At 41.4% G+C, this 18,326-nt stretch overlaps 1 protein-coding gene and 1 long non-coding RNA gene across 7 annotated transcripts in view; one reads left to right on the top strand and one right to left on the bottom strand.

Moving 5' to 3' along the window:
- Nucleotides 1-18,326, top strand: part of FGL1 (fibrinogen like 1) — a 68,167-nt gene that overhangs the window by 40,791 nt on the left and 9,050 nt on the right. For 4 of the 6 annotated variants that reach the window (XM_039540313.1, XM_039540309.1, XM_039540310.1 and 1 more), the window contains exons 5-8: nt 1,908-2,005; nt 3,978-4,066; nt 5,021-5,208; nt 9,173-13,719. In XM_039540313.1, coding sequence (XP_039396247.1) covers nt 1,908-2,005; nt 3,978-4,066; nt 5,021-5,208; nt 9,173-9,332 — 535 coding nt within the window. In that variant the 3' untranslated portion in view covers nt 9,333-13,719. Of the gene's footprint in view, nt 1-1,907; nt 2,006-3,977; nt 4,067-5,020; nt 5,209-9,172; nt 13,720-18,326 lie in introns of those variants that run through there. The other 2 variants (XM_039540311.1, XM_039540314.1) reach the window with 2 other exon arrangements.
- LOC120406073 overlaps nt 1-18,326 on the bottom strand; it is a 209,173-nt gene that overhangs the window by 10,997 nt on the left and 179,850 nt on the right. The gene's annotated exons all lie outside the window — the stretch shown is intronic.

Consider the following 18,326-nt stretch of genomic DNA (forward strand, 5'->3'; position numbering starts at 1 on the left):
CTTACCTGTAAATGTACTTCCATTGTCTCTGGCCTCTCCTTGCTCAATTTACATTGGAGACAAAGGTAAACAGGTGCAACAACGTTCCTTTGTCTATTTCAAACCTGTTTATCTGCTCTACTCAGGTTGCTTGGTTTGAACATATTTTAGGACTATATTTCCAGCACATATACACAAGTCTTTACACACCAACTGCACATACATCACACAGTAATATTAGGGATCACTGTACCACCAGTTCTTACATGATACCTCACAAGACACTCTTTGGCTAAATATTCTGACAACAGCATGCTGGGTGTGGCCTTCACCTGTTGGCATAAAGGGGGCTTTTAGGGTCACTCTAGAGATGGAAAAATAAAGATCTGCTCAAGCCTAATTCTAAAGCCCATCCCAATCCTGACTTGACCACAGCCAATCTGAACCCAGCCCAAGCATGGGGGGTTGTTTCATACCCGACCCGAACCTGACACTAGTATTTGGGTTTTGTCAGGTTCAAGGCAGGTTGCAAGAGTCTAACCTCTGGCCCAGAATGCATTTTCTTTACTTTGTTTCTACAGGGAGCCATTGAGGCTAATTACCCCCAGCCCCGCTCTCCCACCACAACCCACTGCCCCAGCCAGCACTGCACACCCGAAGGGTGGCCAGTTTCCCCCTCTCCAGGGCCACTCTCCCAAGACCTGTGTTAGTGCCACCACCTCAGCCTCGGAAGTCAGGCTGGTGGGCCTTCCCGCTCCCCATTCTCTGTACCCCAGATCTGTTTCCGAATGGCTCCTTCCTGTACGGTCTGGCTGCATGCCCTGCCTGCTGGCCACTGCTGCCTCCCTGAGCTGTGCGTGCTGCAGAAAAAGAGGCACGACAACTTGTTAGCACAGCACAGTGAGATGGCAGTGGCTAGCAGGAGCAGGGCAGGCAGCCACTGCTGTACCAACCCCTGATGCTGCTGGTGCTCAGAGACTGCCTGACTCAACTCCAGCCTGAGTGTCAGGTTGTTCTCCACCCGATCCATCCTGAACCCAGCACTTGTAGTCAGCGCTCATTGGATTTGAGGTCCATTGCAAGGCAAAGGAAACAACCTATTTTATCTGATCTATCTGGTATTTCTAGTACTCCCTTCACTATAGTATCTAGAGACCAGAGAGACTCAAAAGTGGCAGGGCCGATCAAGAGATGTGCCCCTAGCTCAAGGGTGGGAAAAGCAGGGTGATGCTACAGTTTACAAAACAATAGCTGCTAGATCTGTGGAAGTTTCATAAGCTACTCGGCCAAATATATGGAGATATACCCATCTCATAGAACTGGAAGGGACCTTGAAAAGTCATCAAGTCCAGCGCCCTGCCTTCACTAGCAGGACCAAGTACTGGTTTTGCCCCAGATGGCTTCCTCAAGGATTGAACTCACAACCCTGGGTTTAGCAGGCCACTGCTCAAATCACAGAAGGTATATTATTTCTGATGAAATGCTGTGTGCAACACACCTATACAGACTTTCATGTTGTGGTCACCCAGGAAGTGTCTCTTCATTGTACAAATTTGGGGGATGATTACTGGAATTTAGACAAGCATGTTATGCAGGAAGTCAGACAAAATGGTCATAATGATACTGTCTGACCTTAAAAGCTATTGTGGCTGTGTTTCTGGAGACCCAGCTCTAGTTTGGGTTTCAGCTGCCAGCATAAGAAACTAAGGACCTCCCACCTCCATGTGTGTAAAGCAGAAGTAACTCTAGTTAAGTCAATACACTAGTTTAAAACCAGGATAAGTGAGGTCAGAATCATGCCCCAAACAGTCATTTATTAGTGACTTGATATCATATAAGACTGTGAGGTTAAAAAAATTGTGTAGTTCCTAGCAAACTTCTTATCCTCTTTGATTATCCCAAATCATTAGTTTCAATTTTATTTTCAGAGTCTGGGCTGACTATGAACAAGGTTTTGGAAATTTTGTTTTGAGAAATGGTGAATACTGGCTTGGAAATAAAAATCTTCACTATCTCACCAATCAAGGTAAGACTTGTACAGAAATTTTTTTCTTCCTTGGTGGCCTTTGCAATACAGGAAAATTCACCCTCTCATTCTGCTTGTTACTTTGCTCTTTCAGGACCAGGTTCTGATGCAATTTGCACTAGTGTAAATCCTGAGTCACACCACTAGTTTGAATGGGGTTGTTTAGAATTTACAGCAGTGTAAATTAGATCAGAATCTGGATCTCAGTTCCTAATAAAGGATTCAAACTCTCATTGGGCCAATGTGTCAATGGTGTGCAGGGAGCCTCTACAGAGCAATGCTCCGCAGTACATAAGGCCACCATCCCCCAAGTGGTTCTCAGATCCTTCCTCCCCCAAGCAGAACCGCATCAGTTTAACTGACAGTCCTGACCCAGTCAGTGAACTGCATCAGTTCCATTTATTCAGGACTTGTAGTGGCCACATATGTGATACAATCTGACTTACAGTGCAGGTCTGGGTACTTTCTTATTTCTCCTACTCCTGAGCATTCTAACAGTGTCTCCATATTTCTAATAACTGAAGGCAGTTAATCTCCTATTGTCCTAACATAACCTCCTCTAAAGGCTTGTCTACACATAAAACATTTAACTGGTGCAGCTGCGCCACTGTAACACTTCAGTGAAGATGCCACCTACACCAACAGGAGGGGTTCTCCCATCAGCATAGGTGATCCACCTCCCTGGGAGGCAGTAGCTACAATGGGGGTAAGGTTGGTTTAACTGCATCACACAGGGGTGTGAGTTATACTGATCTAATTTCCTAGTGTAGACCAGGCCTAAATTATTGCTTGTTACATCTTATGCTTCAATTTAGTTTACTCATTCCTCCTCCCAAAACCTTCAAAAGGCAGACTTCCTAAATTACTCTGATGTCAGTTCACATTGGCACCATGCCCCTCATTGCTCAATCAACCTTTGAACATACTCTGTCCTCAGATAAGTCCAGCTCAATGGGGTTGAATGGGTGTAAGTGAAAGAAGAATTTATTCTATGCATTTAGGGCCATATCTTCAATTGGTTTAAATTTGGCACAGCTCCACTGAAGTCATTGGAACGATGTCAGTTTACACCATCTGAGGATTTGGCTCTGATTGTAGATTAGTAAATTAAACAGAGGAACCTAAGCCTCAAATTTTGGATTTGGATGCAAATTTCCCCAAACTTTGAGGAAGGACAAACCCAGGATTATGGCTGGATCCTCTTTCCTACTTTCATCAGCAACTCACAAATCCTACCAATGTGAGCGTTGGCTGGAAAACTTGTACCAGTGTAACTCCATCAATTTGTGATACAGATCAGCCCTGTATGTTTTGTGAAGGGAGAAATAGTAGTAAAAATTAATTTTAAATGTCTAAAGTTTGATTGCAAGCATTGTGGTCTATGATACGCTCACTTTTGTAGACCTTCATGAGAAAATGTGGCTTTAGCAGAGGCAACGCATGGGGGGGCATGCGGGGTGATGTGCCCCACCAGATTTGCTGCTTGGCTTGTACTGAGCATGCTCACATGGACTGAGCATGCTCAGTAACACTGCTGAAGCCAGCTGCCCTCACTCTATTCCCCTCCCCCACTCACTACTGGCAGGCACAGGTCATCTCTAGGCCTTAGTGACTATTATAATCTGTATTCTTGAAGTATATTCCACACCTTTTTATCTTCTTTCTTCCTCAGCACTTAAGCATTTCTTGCTATTCCTTGTTTTACAACAATTTTAGAAACATAATTTAAAGAAGATGATGCCAGAACAATATTAGTTTCTTATAGAAATTGCTGTGATCTTTATTCATATGAATTTGTTCCATAACTTTTTAAATATTTAAATGCAAATGTGAAAATAAAAAGGCTTGTGGGAGCAAAAGAAGAAACATAAATAGGATTTTGGTCTTTTTGTATAACACAATGGCTTTATTCTGAGGAATGCTGAGAGAGGTTGATTTAACATAAATAAATATTTGTTGTTGTTTTGTTAAGGAAACTATACCCTAAGAATCGATCTCTCTGATTTCGAAGGAGAGCGGCGATTTGCACAATATAAAAGCTTCAGAGTTGCTGATGAAGAGGTAATAGAATACTGAATAACTTCTTTAATCAGTAAATTTATTTTTTAAATGAAAGCTTGGATTCTGTAGGCAACAGAAAAAATATTATGGCAGGTCATATAATTATAGATTCCACAACTTTCATATACATATATAGTTTTCTAATATCTCTTATTAACACATTTTCTCTCTCACCAAGACCTTAGAATTTTTGATAATGTAATAACACATTGGTTTAAGTTCATAAATTGGTTTCACACAATCTTACTTGGTGCCTGTCTTTAAAGATTTTAAATTAGTTTTCTGGTTCTTCAGCAACCTTTTAATAACAGACAGTTTTCATTTGCTGATGTTATCAATGATGGTGGTTACAAAGATTTTTTGACGTGAAAATGTTCAACATAAGATGAAGTTTTTATTAAGCAAAATTAGCTCTGTTAAAGGGTAAATCACAGAGAATACACTTTGTTAACAAAGGCCTTGATTCAGCAAGGTACTTAAATATGTGGCTAATTTTAAGCATATGAGTAGTCCTGTAGAAGTCAATTCACTAGGACTATACACGGTTAAATGTAGGCAATACTTAAGTACCTTGCTGAATTGGGGACAAATGGCCCAATTATGCCTTCTGGTAGGTGCTGCCTATCCTAAACAATCACTAATGTAAAATTCCATTGTTCTGGAGGCAGTGGGAATTAAAAGCATTCAATGAAGCCACTCAGCACCTTGCAGAATTGAACCCTAAAAGCCTGCTTTATAGACAGGTATTTAAAGTTCTTGAAAATTCTTTTATCTTACTGAGCATCCTCCCAGTTGCCTTTTATACTGTGTTTAAATGGCAAGAGCTAAATGATATGCCATTTCTGAGTTTATATTAAATAACAGTGAATTGAATGTATATTTCCTAGTTAATACCTATATTTGTTAATAACACCCAGAGACTAGTCTAATTTTTCTCTCCCCATTTTTCATTAGAGCTCATACCAGCTGAGCTGTGGAGAATACTCTGGCACAGCTGGTGACTCCCTTACTGGGGGGTTTCACCCTGAAGTGAAATGGTGGGCTGATCACCGCGGAATGAAATTTAGTACACAAGACAGAGACAATGACAACTATGAAGGGAACTGTGCTGAGGAGGACACAGCTGGCTGGTGGTTTAACAGGTCAGGTATTTATGAGAATACCAATACTAGTGACTATGATATTTCCTGATTACATATGAGCAGGCCTGGCTCCAGACACCAGCTAAAGAAGCAGGTGTTTGGGGCGGCCAATACCAAGGGTGGCATTCCGGCCGCTATTGGGGCGGCACATTGGGGTCTTCAGTGGCAATTCTGCGGCGGGTCCCTCTCAGAGTGAAGGACCTGCTGCCGAATTGCCGCCGATGTGATTGCGCTGCCATGTTGTTGTTTTTTAATGCATTTATTTATTTATTTATTTGCCACTTGGGGTGGCAGAAAACCTGGAGCCAGCCCTGCATGTGAAGTAGAAACATATGATATTAGGTAGGATTGGTATCATTAATTGTAATTAGGTAATCTGTCATTGACCCCTATCATAGACACCTCAGCACTTGGCCACATGACTGAGTCTGACCCTTGAACGAACTGCTGGACTGATACCCTGTATCACACCATCTCCAACTTGCATTGGACTGAGAGAAGGGATTTACTATGTGCAGGGGTCTGCATTCCAACTTCTCACCTTGCTGTCCATCTAACTGTATTTATTCGATCTCCAATGGACAGATTCTCTTTAAGGTCTCTGATTTTCATTTAAGCAGGTCATCTTGAACACACATTACCACTGCTTCCCATTCTTGCATTTCCGCAGTATTTAACTAGACCAGATGTGACATTTGTGCAGGCTATATGACAAGTTAGTGCTAGTGGTTGAGTTAATAGATGTCTAATGTTAGGGGAACCATTTTTCACCTCACTTCACAGGGTCTCAAGCTCATTATCCATTCATCAAGATGGAAATGCACCCCCCTTAATTAGGGGTTGTTCTCAGAGCGATTATTCTGAGAAGGAAACTTCCTTTAAATATGATGAAGTCAAAGTTTTTAAAATGTAACATTTCTTATACTTGTATATGCAAGGTGACACAGAATATTGAACATAAATGATAAATAACCTTGGCCTTGAATATATGGGCAGCTATTTGTATAGGTTTACTTGAATAATAAGATAATTATAGCTGCTATAAGGTGAAGCTATGCAATATATAGCTATAAAAGGCAGTTCAAAGAAGCATATTATCACAATGCAATCTCAGTTCACTTGGCATAATTGCCAGGCTGGATCAACTCCAGTGTGTGTCTCTCTCTGTGTCATCTTTGTAACCCCTCACTTCCCAAAATTCAATACCACTTTCTTTGAGAGGACTGAGATAAATTAGCCCAATCGCATTACCTGTAACCACCTCATAGGTTTGTTTCAAAATTAATTTTATCTTTTAGCATATGGAAGGGAAGGAGAATCAACATAATGGATATTGCAAGGAACTGGGATATCATATCATAGGAAAACTACATGTGGACTGAGTTTCAGTTCTACTTAAAGCTACAATTACATATAGAAAAAAATCAGTTGTGATTCTGTTCCCAATTAAATGAACCTCCAGACCTAAAATTGCATAGGATTGTGATAAGTATCACAGCTTTCATGTATGATGAATCACCAATGACTATTAGTCAACTGAATCCATTTTCCTCAAAACAAATCTCTTATTATATCTGATAGCTCAGGCAAAAGCATTATACCTTTGTGGAAATAGCTGCATGACATGATTTGACAGCTCTTTGTATCTAATGTACTATTATGATTCATGTAATAGAAATACCACAGTATTGCCAGTGCAGGTTTCTACTAGCTGTGAATCTTTCTCTCTCTTAAAGTGATAATACTGTCTTGTAGCAACTATGTTCTGGGTTCTGGGTTAAAGATGAAAATTGCTAATGAGGTCACCCCACTTCCTTGATTCTGCCATTTTGTTGAGTAAGCACTTACTACTGAACTGAACACTGAAATACTGAGCAGAATGCTTGCAAATTTCAGTATTCTGCCTGCACAAAAGAACAAAGCAGGCAGGCACAGTGAAATGAAAGCACTGAGATCACTCATTTGTCATGCTCACATTAACAATCACAAGGAGAACCAATGCCCTGGATTGGTTTATATATGGTCTCCCAGCTGAGTAGGAATTTGTTTTTCTATTTAAAATCTGTTGAAATGCAATTTTTGCCTGAAAAAAATTAAGGGATCAGTAGGACAATAAGTATGGAAATAGGCTACTTCTAAGGTGTGTACATGAGCCTGCCAGGTTTGGCAGTGTAACTTTAAGAAAAGCACACCTTTATGAATTTTTATTTTCCATAAGCTGAGTACCTAAGATATGTAATCATATGCCAATTGTTTCTTCTGCATGTTGAGTTATTTCCGTGTACAGACCGTTACACAGTATTTGTGTAGCTTTGCTATTGTGCTTTTTTGCTCCCCAGCACCAATTTAAGAGTTGTTATTCTTGGCTCATGGTGCTTTCAAAAAAATCCACTTGTGTCCATTTCCACCAAAAGAAGGGAATGCAGTAAAGGAGTCAATAAAGAAGTCCAATAGCTAATCACCACATGTTATCCTCTATGCCTTTGCTAAGGAAGTTTGTGCTTGAGTGAGTAGTGCAAAGTAAACAAATGCCTACCCAGTAAGGAAAGTGTATGACATATTGAGCATGTCAGTTCTGTCACCGATTTATCATTTTGAAAATCAAAGCCACGTTTTATATCTGCAGGTCATAAACTTTCAGCTGGTGTATGGCATGATTCAATTTTTAAAAAGTGTTTGCAAAGAACAACCAGCTAAATAAGAATTTTAACATATGGCTTTTTTTATTATTGCTTCAATTTCAGTTCTTTGTAACTGTTAAGTGTAAACATGTGCAAACACTCTGAGAGACTAACATTTGCCAATAGTTATATCCTTAAGGCTAATTCTGGGTTGTTTTCTTTTTTGAATTCTACCTAAAGACAGCTTTCTAAAATCCATCATAACGTATGACAACCGGGGGCGGCTCTCTGTTTTTTGCCACCCCAAGCACGGCAGTCAGGTGGCCTTCAGTGGCGCACCTGCGGGAGTTCCGCTGGTCACACGGATTCAGCAGCGTTTCTGCGGGTGATCTGCCAGTCCCGCGCCTTCTGCGTACCCGCCACTGAATTCCTGCTGACCAGCTTGCCTCCTGCTGCGTGCTGCGCTCGTGCCTACTAATAACAACAAAATACCGACTCAACAGTTGTTATAATCTAGTACTGGAGCTACAGCTAAACAGATTCACTACAATATCCTGCCCCCCCCCCCCAAAAGTGTAATTGTCTATATGGTCACAATCATCCCAACCTCCTCCTTCTTCATGGAAACAAAATTAATGAGGCAGAGGGGCTGTAGCATAACAAAGTATTTCTTTGACAGTTACAAATGTAACATATACTGTTGCAATGTGTTAGAGAGCGAGAGAAGGATGGCAATTAAAATAGCAGGTCAGATGATCCAGCTATTGGAGGATTGCCAGAGTGCCTATATTTAACTTGTAGAGAGATTTCATATTTTTCCAACAAATATGAAATCAGTAGTTTAATAGCTGAGCTGATGATGATTATTCTTATTTTTGCATTTGAAACTCGAAGTGTTGGCAGTAAATGCAGGGTTTAGAGCAATTGCTCCAAAACAACCAACAGAGGAACAATGCCACGTTCCTTTCACAAAGTTTTCATTGCCACGTACCCTTGTTGCTAGGTAGGATCTTAACAAGTCTGGAAACATTCTCTAGCAAAGCAGATTAGCAGGTGAAATGTCAGGGAACTAATGGTGTTAAAGGAATGGAGTCAAGGAACAAAGCACTTTTTGTTTTGATGCCGCTAGAACCCTTGAAATTGTGCCCTAATTTAGCCTTTATTGTTTAGTGGCATTGAGCCCCATGAATGCAAATTCCTACAGCTGTCAAATTAGACTGTCATCAACATAGCGATTTTTTTGGCTCATGCAATAACTACACATCCCTGAAGCTTTTAGACAAAACAGATTTGTTTAATTAACATGAATGTCTTATTTTTATTTTCCCTTTCTTTCCCACCAGGTGTCACACTTCCAACCTGAACGGTGTGTACTACAAAGGACCTTATACAGCAAAGACAGACAATGGAATTGTTTGGTACACATGGCATGGGTGGTGGTATTCTCTGAAATCTGTTGTCATGAAGGTCAGACCAGCAGACTTTGAACCCAATGTTGTTTAAAGATCTAGTTAATATAATTCATCCAGTTAATCTTTTAGCAAATCCATCCAAATTAAGCCAGATGGGCAGATTTCTCCCTCCACCCTCCCTCGCCCGCCTCATTTATGCCTGTATAAATCTGGAGTAACTTCATTAAAATCAGTGGTGTTATATGGATATAAATGAGAATAGAATCTGGCCTTAAGCCTGGAGATACAAATAATGTGTACAGGATTACTAAAGAGACCGGACAAAGTTCACACAGGGTTTATGGCAACTTTCACCCATGTAGAATACTTAGCAGTAGATCTCTAGAAGCATGGGGAACTTCCACTTGACTGATGGGCATAATGTGGGCCAGAACTTCCCCAGAAGCGAGTGGTATTGGTCAGGAAGGAGGAGTGCACTGCTATTGTAGCTTCTGCTGGTGACGCTCCTTTGGAATCCCCAGTGGAATTCAAAGCAGCCTACAATGCCAGAACCTCTGAGGAAGGACAGCAGTGGAAACATCACCTGTCCATCTCTAGGCCACAAGAGACTGGGCTGGTATACAGGTGCAATTTGTACCTTCTGGGGAATGGAGTACAGGAAGGTTGCCAACTTGGCCCACACTATTTTGGACTTTTTTCATTTGGAAACCATTTCTATCTAAATCTGCACAATACATAGGATTTAATGGAAAAATTACAAAATAGATTCACTATATTGTCTTAAAAAGCAATGTGAATATATATTACACATAAAAACAACATTAAAAGAATGTTACAGGCACCTCAATTAGTGCATGGAATGGACCGTTTCTGGGAATTAATCCTGGTTGCGTAGAATGAAGGTGTTGTCTGTAGGATCCCTGTATCATTTGTTGCAGAAGTTGGAAGATGTGTAATGAATGAGGCAGAGGCCAGAAGGAAGAGAAAGGAGAGTCTTGTGGTTAAGCCACTTTAGTGCTGCCCTCGAAAGTTGGGTTCTCTCCTGGCCTTTACTGTATAGTTCCTATGTGATGTGGGCAAGTCACTTAAACCAAACTTTTCATGGATGGCTACTAATTGTGGGTTCCTCATTTTCTGGTTACCTGACTTGAGCACTCACAGCTGCAACTGAAGTCAATGGGAGCTTTGCTTTGAACATACAGAGTGCTATACAACTCAAAGTACTCTGAACAATCTCGTCCTAGTTGTTTCAAATTGAGCACCCAAAATTAATGGTGATGGAGCAATTTGTATACTGGGAGTGCTGAGAGCCATTGAACCAAGCTGTAAACTCTGTATGTGATGGAAACCCTTCAAAACCATGCTGTACCCCCAGAACCCTTAGTTCCAGCACCTATGAGTGGACATGCTGTACACTGAATGGGGCAGGGGTCCAGTGGAAAATATCATGTATGACCCTGTAATTAAAGACTGCATCATAATATATACGCACAGGGGAGCCAAATTAAGGTTATATGGGCAACTTTAATTCTGGCATTTCCTAACTTTTGAGCGCTTGCTTTAGCAAACTTAACATTCTTTTAATGTAGTTTTTAAAATTACACATGCAAAGAAAAGCTGCAACTCTCCTCCAGCATTTCCATCATGACACCCAGCAGGGTTGGAACCTTTAGATCCACAGCACAGACTTCTGCCACTTGAGCTCATGGAGTACTCATAGTAGCAGTAGGTTATCTTCTACATGAATTAGTGACTAGAGGGGGAATGGAACACTCCCTTTTCCAGACGGTTTCACAGATATTTGCAGACAGCAGAGGAATGATGAGACTTAGGAATCTTGACTTTCGGTCTAGGTTCTGAAGTATAACATGCTTTACAGGTAACAGACCATTGTGACTCCCCTCACCTCAACAAGACTGCCCCCTTTTGCCACTTGTCCCTTTAGCCTTTTCCAGCCCTGGCTCTCCCCGTCCTTGCAGATCCTTTCCTAACTAGTCCCAGTCTAGATCTTCCCAGAATCCTCGCTCCACTCCCACTGTCCTTGCCCAGTCACATCCAGGCTCCGCCCAAGGCAGTCTTCCCCTGACCCAGACTCCTTGTCCCAGTTTCCTTGCTCAGTCAGTCTCAATTACCCTCCCCCGCCCCCCTGGCTCCTCATCCAATCGCAAAGTAGCATCCCTCCCCTCCCTCTGGCTTCCACTCCAAGTCTCTTTGCCCAGCCAGTCCCAGTCTCTCCCACCAGGGTCCTTGTTCCATTCTACTCTCTCTTGTGTCCCCAATCTGGCTCTTGTCCCTTCAGCATGCAAGTGGGGAAATTTCTTTCCCCACACTGCCTGAGGGCCTGCAGGGGAGTGCTCAGGAGCACAGGAGAGCCTTCCTGCTCTCAGTCCTGATGTTGATCCTCACAGCCAGCCACAGCAGCCAGAAGCAGCAATTTCAGGCAAAGTTCTGCTCTGCCCCTGTAGCCCTGAGATGGAGTGTGCCCAAGGCAAACCGAGTCATTAGAGGACTGATGCTGCAAAAGTCTCTGCTGAGCATGTGTAAACTGAGACGTTTCAAAAGCTTATAATTTGGCCAGTTTGGGGTGGTTTTTTTTCAAGGAAAAGCAAAAGATACATCCCTGGCTTGTATTTTTCAAGTTCCTATTCCAAAGCATAGAGATACTAGAGCTTTTCAACTGAACTGCTGTAAGAATTTTGTTTAACATGGGCAATGTGTTTTTCCCTAATCTCATTCTAGGAAATGGCTAAACTGTTTTTGTTGAAACTTCCCCCTCACCCGTCTCCCTTTAAAAAAAAAAAAGTTAGCATCAGGCAGATATCTAGCATAGAAAGTTTCAGCCCAAACAGTTGAAGTTTGGCAAAGTTGTAACTAGCAGAAAACAAGATCTTATAATGGAAAGTATCAAGTAATTAGAGATGTCATTACCATCTCCACCTATTGTACAGGGCTGATGCTGAAGCTACTTTTCATGCAGAACTCCTGTTGCCTCCAAAGTGTTACTGACTGGCTACAGAATCAAGCCACAGCAGAGGTGTTAGTAGAGTCAGAACTTTTTTAAAAAGAAGCTTAATTAGGTATGTTCTTTAGAATCAATATTGTATCTATCTCTTTAGTCTGTTCTGAAGCTCTGTTCTAGCCAGTTCTGTTTAGGTCCTTCTATCATGCCCATCATCTGAGCACTTTTGTTCTGTCATCACATTCAACGTAGCTCAGACTTTAAGCTAGTCAGCTATATATCGCAGCTGCATCATGTACAGTAAGCAAATTCTGTAATATCACATCTAGTTTGTCACATTTCATTCACTGGGGACATAGGAGTAGAAGAGGTGGAATTCATATGGGATTTAGAACAAGCCAGTATAGGTAGATGTGGCCAATATGATTTTTCCCATATTCTCCTCCAAAATAAATGAAAGTTGACTGTAAGTCAGCATTTCTCAAATGTGGCCACCATGGGCTTTTCTTGCGGCCACAACCTCCTGGACAGTGATTGGGGGGCAAAGCAGCTGCCCCTTTCCCCTCCCTGTTGCTCCTGGATGTGCCACCTTGGTGTTGGTGGCTGGGGCTGCCAACAGCAGTTGGGCCCTGCCCTCCTCTGGAGACAGCTGGGACACAACCTTGGAGGAGCAGGCAGCCTGTGAATTTTCCACCTTCCTGGAGGTGGTGGGGCTCGGGCTTCAGCCCTGGGATGGCGGGGTAAGCACCAGAAGATTTACTAGCTAGCAAAAAATAAATTACAATGATTTTGATGTGCATATTTATTTGTTTTTCCTAAAGTTAATTAAGTATTTTAGGAAAAATTGTCAGAGTGGCCACCAGCACTCTGAGGCCACCAAAAAATTTGTCATGAGAACCCCTGCTCTAGGTTATTCTCATTTTACACCCCATGATGGCAGAGGGATTCTATCTTTTCTCACAATCAATATATCTAGACGTAAAGTACTAAAAGCCTGACTTGCTTTTGCCAGCAAACTCCTCATTTCAGGTTCAGTAGCAGAAAAGCTATTTGATGGAGATCTGGTCCTGGCAAGTGCAGTCCAGAAAGTAGTTAGGGTCATCCAAGGAGGTGGCGGAACTTGGACACTTGAAGGTGCACTGATTTAGCACAAGCAGCTTCTACTGGCAGGGTGATGGAATGTGTGACAGGGAAGGGGAAGACTATGGAGATGAAGATCAGAATGTTTATATGGGTGATAGTTGATTCATATGGCATCAAGATAAAAATTTTAAAAAATCCTTAATTTAAAGAAACTAATAGTAAACCTCATATATCCTTATGCAAGTATGAATCAAAGCACAGATCTGAATGCAAACTGTTGTACACATTCTCCCCAACTCCAAAAGAAAAAAAAAGGGCCAGGCCCCGCCCTTTTCATTCCCCCACCACAAAACAGATGTTCTTATAGACTTTAGCCATGATCATCTAGTCTGATCTCCTGCATGTCACAGGCCATAGACCCTCATCCACCCACTCCGGCAACAGGCCCATGACCTCTGGCTGAGTTACTGAAGTCCTAAAATCTTGATTTAAAGACTTCAGGTTACAGAGAATCCACCATTTACTCTAGTTCAAATCAGCAAGTGCCCCATGCCCCATGCTGTAGTAGAAGGTGAAACCCCCCCCCCCTCCCCCAGCATTTCTGCCAATCTGACCTGGGAGAAAATTCCTTCCAGACTCCAAATATGGTGATCAGTTTTCAAGGTTATCCAAATCCAATTCTGGTCCTCCTCCATAATGGCAATACCACCCCACCTTGTGTCATTTGCAAATTTTATTAGCACATACCCACTTTTTGTGCCAAGGTCATTAATGAAAATGTTAAATAAAATTGGTCTCAATACTGATCCCTGAGGAACTCCTCTAGTAACTTCCCTCCAGCCTAACAGTTCACCTTTCATTATGACCCAGTGTAGTCTCCCCTCTAACCAGTTCCTTATCCACCTTTTGATTTTCATATTAATCCCAATTAATCCCATCTTCTCCAATTTAACTAATAATTTCCCATGTCAAACTGTATCAAATGATTTCCTGAAATTCAAGTAGATTAAATCTATTGCATTTCCTTTGTCTAGAAAATCAGTTATATTTTCAAAGAAAGAGATCAGGTTGGTGTGGCATGATCTACCCATTGTAAAACCATGTTGTATTGTATCCCAATTATTGTTTATCTCTGTATCCTTAAATTCTCTTTCAAAAGTTGTTTTAAGATCTCCCATATAATTCAGGTCAAATTATAGTTTACCATACCACTTCCCCACCTCCACCCCCCACACCATTTTCATAAATATAGGTAATATATTTGCAGTTCTCCCATGGGGTATGGCCCTGAGTTTACAGATTCATTAAACATTCTTGTTATTGGGCTTGTAATTTCATGTGCCAGGTCTGTTAATGTTCTTAGATTAAGACAATCCACAGCTCATGATTTGGTCCCATTAAGTTGTTTGAGTTTGGCTTCTACCATGGATCTTGTAATTTTTGCTTTTTATGTATCTTCTTTCTCATTAGACACCCTGTTCACTGTGTCCAGGCTCTTCATTACTCTTATTAGGAAATGAGACCAAATATTTGTTTAGGTGGTGGGCTATACCTAGATTATTTTTAATCTACACCCTATCCTCAGTGTAAGGCCCCACAGGTCTAGAACTCAGGCTAGTAGAACTCTGAGGTAACTGAGAGCTCCAGGCTGCCACCCAGCAGTAGCTGTAACTAGTTTACACTACATATTCCATGACCTGCTGTGGACACAGACCATGGGAAGTTCTGCCTCAAGGGTTTGACAGACAGCAGCCCCATAGTTTCTGATTGGCTCCCTGCTCTATATAAACCCAAGAAGCAGTTCAAAAAGTGTCCAGGCAATAATGGGGATCTTCTGTAATTGTTATTACTTATTCCCTGCTCTTGAATTCCTGGTATTGCTGTGATTCTCCAGCCTTGCCCCTTCTGGATGCAAATCATTTTGTCTGTTCTCACTTGCAATCTTCTGAGAGTCATCCTCTGTCTTCCTGTAGCTCTGAACTCTGGTTATCTCCATTGTCTCTGCCCCTCTTTTTGTAGAGCTAGCCATTCTTCCTTGCTCTCCCGTCTTTTATAGTGACTTTCTCCCCTTCATTTTCCAACTCAGCAAACCTATTCCTTGGCCCTGTCTCCTGCACTAGCTGGTCTTTTCCTCTACCTGGTTCTTATAAGCACATATTTCCACGGGCCATTTAATTCACCCAGCAGTTTACCCTCACAGTTGTCCAGTCCAGCTTGCAGCTGCAAGTCTTGAGTTTTCCCTTCAGCCACCTCTGGCCTTTCCTTCATCATTTGCTCAAATCCCCTTCAAAACTCAACCAGAGTTTCTACCTGCATTTCAAAACCTGAGATCTTCTCTTCCATCAGATCCATCAGGCAGCACATCATACAAATGAAGCACCTTTCAGGTACCCTCTCCAGAATAACGTACATCTTGTATCTTCATTGGTTTTGTCCATTTTTGGGGTCACTACTCCTGCTGCCTCTGTAACAAGCAGAGCCTCCCCTCCTAAGCATCTGTCAACAGAAAACCCACACAACATTCCCCCCCTCGCTTCCTTTCCAAATTCCCCTGTTTTCAGTTGTTTGTTGGCTCATGTGCTGCTGGCTGACCAGTTGGCTGCCTTTATAGGCCTGCTGATTATGGCAGTCTGATCCCCTAATCAAAGCTCAGCTGTGATCCTTTTCTCACAACACACTGTCCCTTACTACACTTTGCAAACTGAAAGCAATCCAGCAAGCAAGCAGACACTCTTGAGAACACACACTCTGCCGCTAAGGAACAGGGTCTTGCCTCCCTTCTCCTCCAACAGGTTTCCAATAAAACTCCCCTGATCTCAGCTCTCTTTGCTGGCTCCTGTGCCACTACTATGAAAGTTCTTGCAACAATCCCACGGGATAGGCATGGAGGGGTATTCATGTATCTCTCCATGGTTTTACTTGTTGGCCAGTGTCCTGCCCCATTCAGTGCTACTCACTATTTAAATTGCTTCTGGTGTCACACACTATACATTGGGAAATAAAGAAAGAAGGTGGTGTGGTTAAGGCAGCGGATTGGGGATAAGGAGATCTAGATTCTGTTCTGGGCTCTCTCATGGATTCACTGTGTGAGATTGAACCCCTCTGTAAAACAGGTGTGACATTACTTCACAGGGTCTGCTGAGAGTAGATACACCAGGCTGATGAGGGCTGGAGGAAAGTCTATAAATAAATGAGATGTGGTTCATATGCATCTCTATGCTACAGTATAAACTTTAGCTTAAATTCTACAGTGGGTATTAAACTTATTCTTTTTGTAGCGATTAAAAAATCTTTTAAAAGATCCAGTCACAGAACTGGATGCAGTTTCAGCCTACTAGTATAGAACAGTTTAGTCACATAGAAAATCCACAGACAACAGGAAGATACACATGTGTACAATATAATATATTCAATATCAAAAGAGAGCCTCCAGCAGTTATTTCTAACCAATTTGCTCATTAAACTCAAAGTGATCCTGCATCTTCCTCATGCACAATCTATAAGTCTGAATCATTAGTGTGAAGATGAAAGCTTGTTTTTCCAATGCAAACAAAAAGATAGGTTTCTAGAGATGTTAGAAACACATTCTTTCCTGTGGGAATTCTCAAATTCCTTTCAGAAGCCTGAGTTGAGGAGGGTTCGTTCTCTGCCAAGCCATGAATGATATTACAGATAACTGTGAAATTACCCTTAGTATTTTGGAGAGGAAAAAGGAAGGAAGATTACTTAATGCATTCAAAGAAGCCCTACTGAGGCTGATCAAATTGCACTTAATGTAAACATAAGACATGGAAGGCTTAAATAGTAAATTCTCTAGCAAGAAAAAAATAGATTGCTCCCAGACTTTCTGATAAAATCTTCAGCAGTTTTCTTGAGCTTGCAGTAGGATAAAACTTTTAACTTATGAAAATGCTAACAATACTTGTCAGCTGAGCGAGGACATATTCCTAACATATGAATGCAAAAGTGGCAGAAAAAGCCATTTCCCTTCCTCTTTTGGAAGTCTCATGAGAAAAGGTACTGTAGACTGATGTACAACCCGGTTACACAAAGCAAACCTCTTTCTGCATATTTTTTCATGTGTTTGCACATTGTTTATTTGGATTGTAACCTCCTGAGGCCCAGGACCTTGTCCTCCTAGCTGCTTGAAAAGCACCTGATATATTGGTGGTATTATGCAAATAAAATATAGCCCCCCCCACACATTTCCATGTTTTTCTTTGTGTATAATCAATTCAGACTGCATTAAAATGTATGAGTAAAGTGTTTTTAACTCAGATGTGATCCCATGTTTCTTATCAAATAAGTAAAACCTTTTTTTTTTTAAAGAACAAGTTCAGATGGATTTTTTTTAAGTACAATTTGGAAGTGAAATCACAAGCTGCTAAGTGTTCCTTGCTGTGCCTGGCATTGCCTGTTAGTATTAATTTGTTTCCTCTACAGGTTTGAACATGTCCTGGAGCAGTCTAGTATTCATGCAAGATTGCAGAACAAAGATCAGTTTATTTGTTCAATCATTAGATAGGAACCACAATACAGAGCAGAATGAATTTGTTTCACTTGATACAAATTATACAACCCAAATAAAGAACAATCAAAGAAATAATAAGGGTATTGCTGTGTCATTCATGATTGAACAAAGAACACTATCCTAGCTACAGCAATACACCAAGCAAAAGAAGCCCGCTCTTTAATCATCCTTTGTGAGAAATGTCTCAATGTTTATGAACTAGCAGTTATTCTGATAGTTTTCCTTTCTCTTCAAATCGTTAAACTCTTTGGAGAGTGAAAGAATGGAAATCACAAATCAGCATGAATTAAGTGGAGTGGGGGGCATAGATCCATTAGAACGCTGCCTTCTAACCTTTCCCTACAGTCAGAAACCTAACATAGTGCCATGTTTGTTTATTTTTTCAGGGAGGAAGTGGTGCACTGAGGAGGGAGGGGAAGTTCCTGCCATAATTTGGCTTATAGCTTTCCTGCAAAGATTTTTCTCTGAAGCTCCACTGACTGCCTAGAATTACTTCCGCTATCTCCTCCTTA

This window comes from Mauremys reevesii, linkage group 5 (genome assembly GCF_016161935.1).
Source record: "Mauremys reevesii isolate NIE-2019 linkage group 5, ASM1616193v1, whole genome shotgun sequence".
NCBI lineage: Eukaryota > Metazoa > Chordata > Testudines > Geoemydidae > Mauremys > Mauremys reevesii.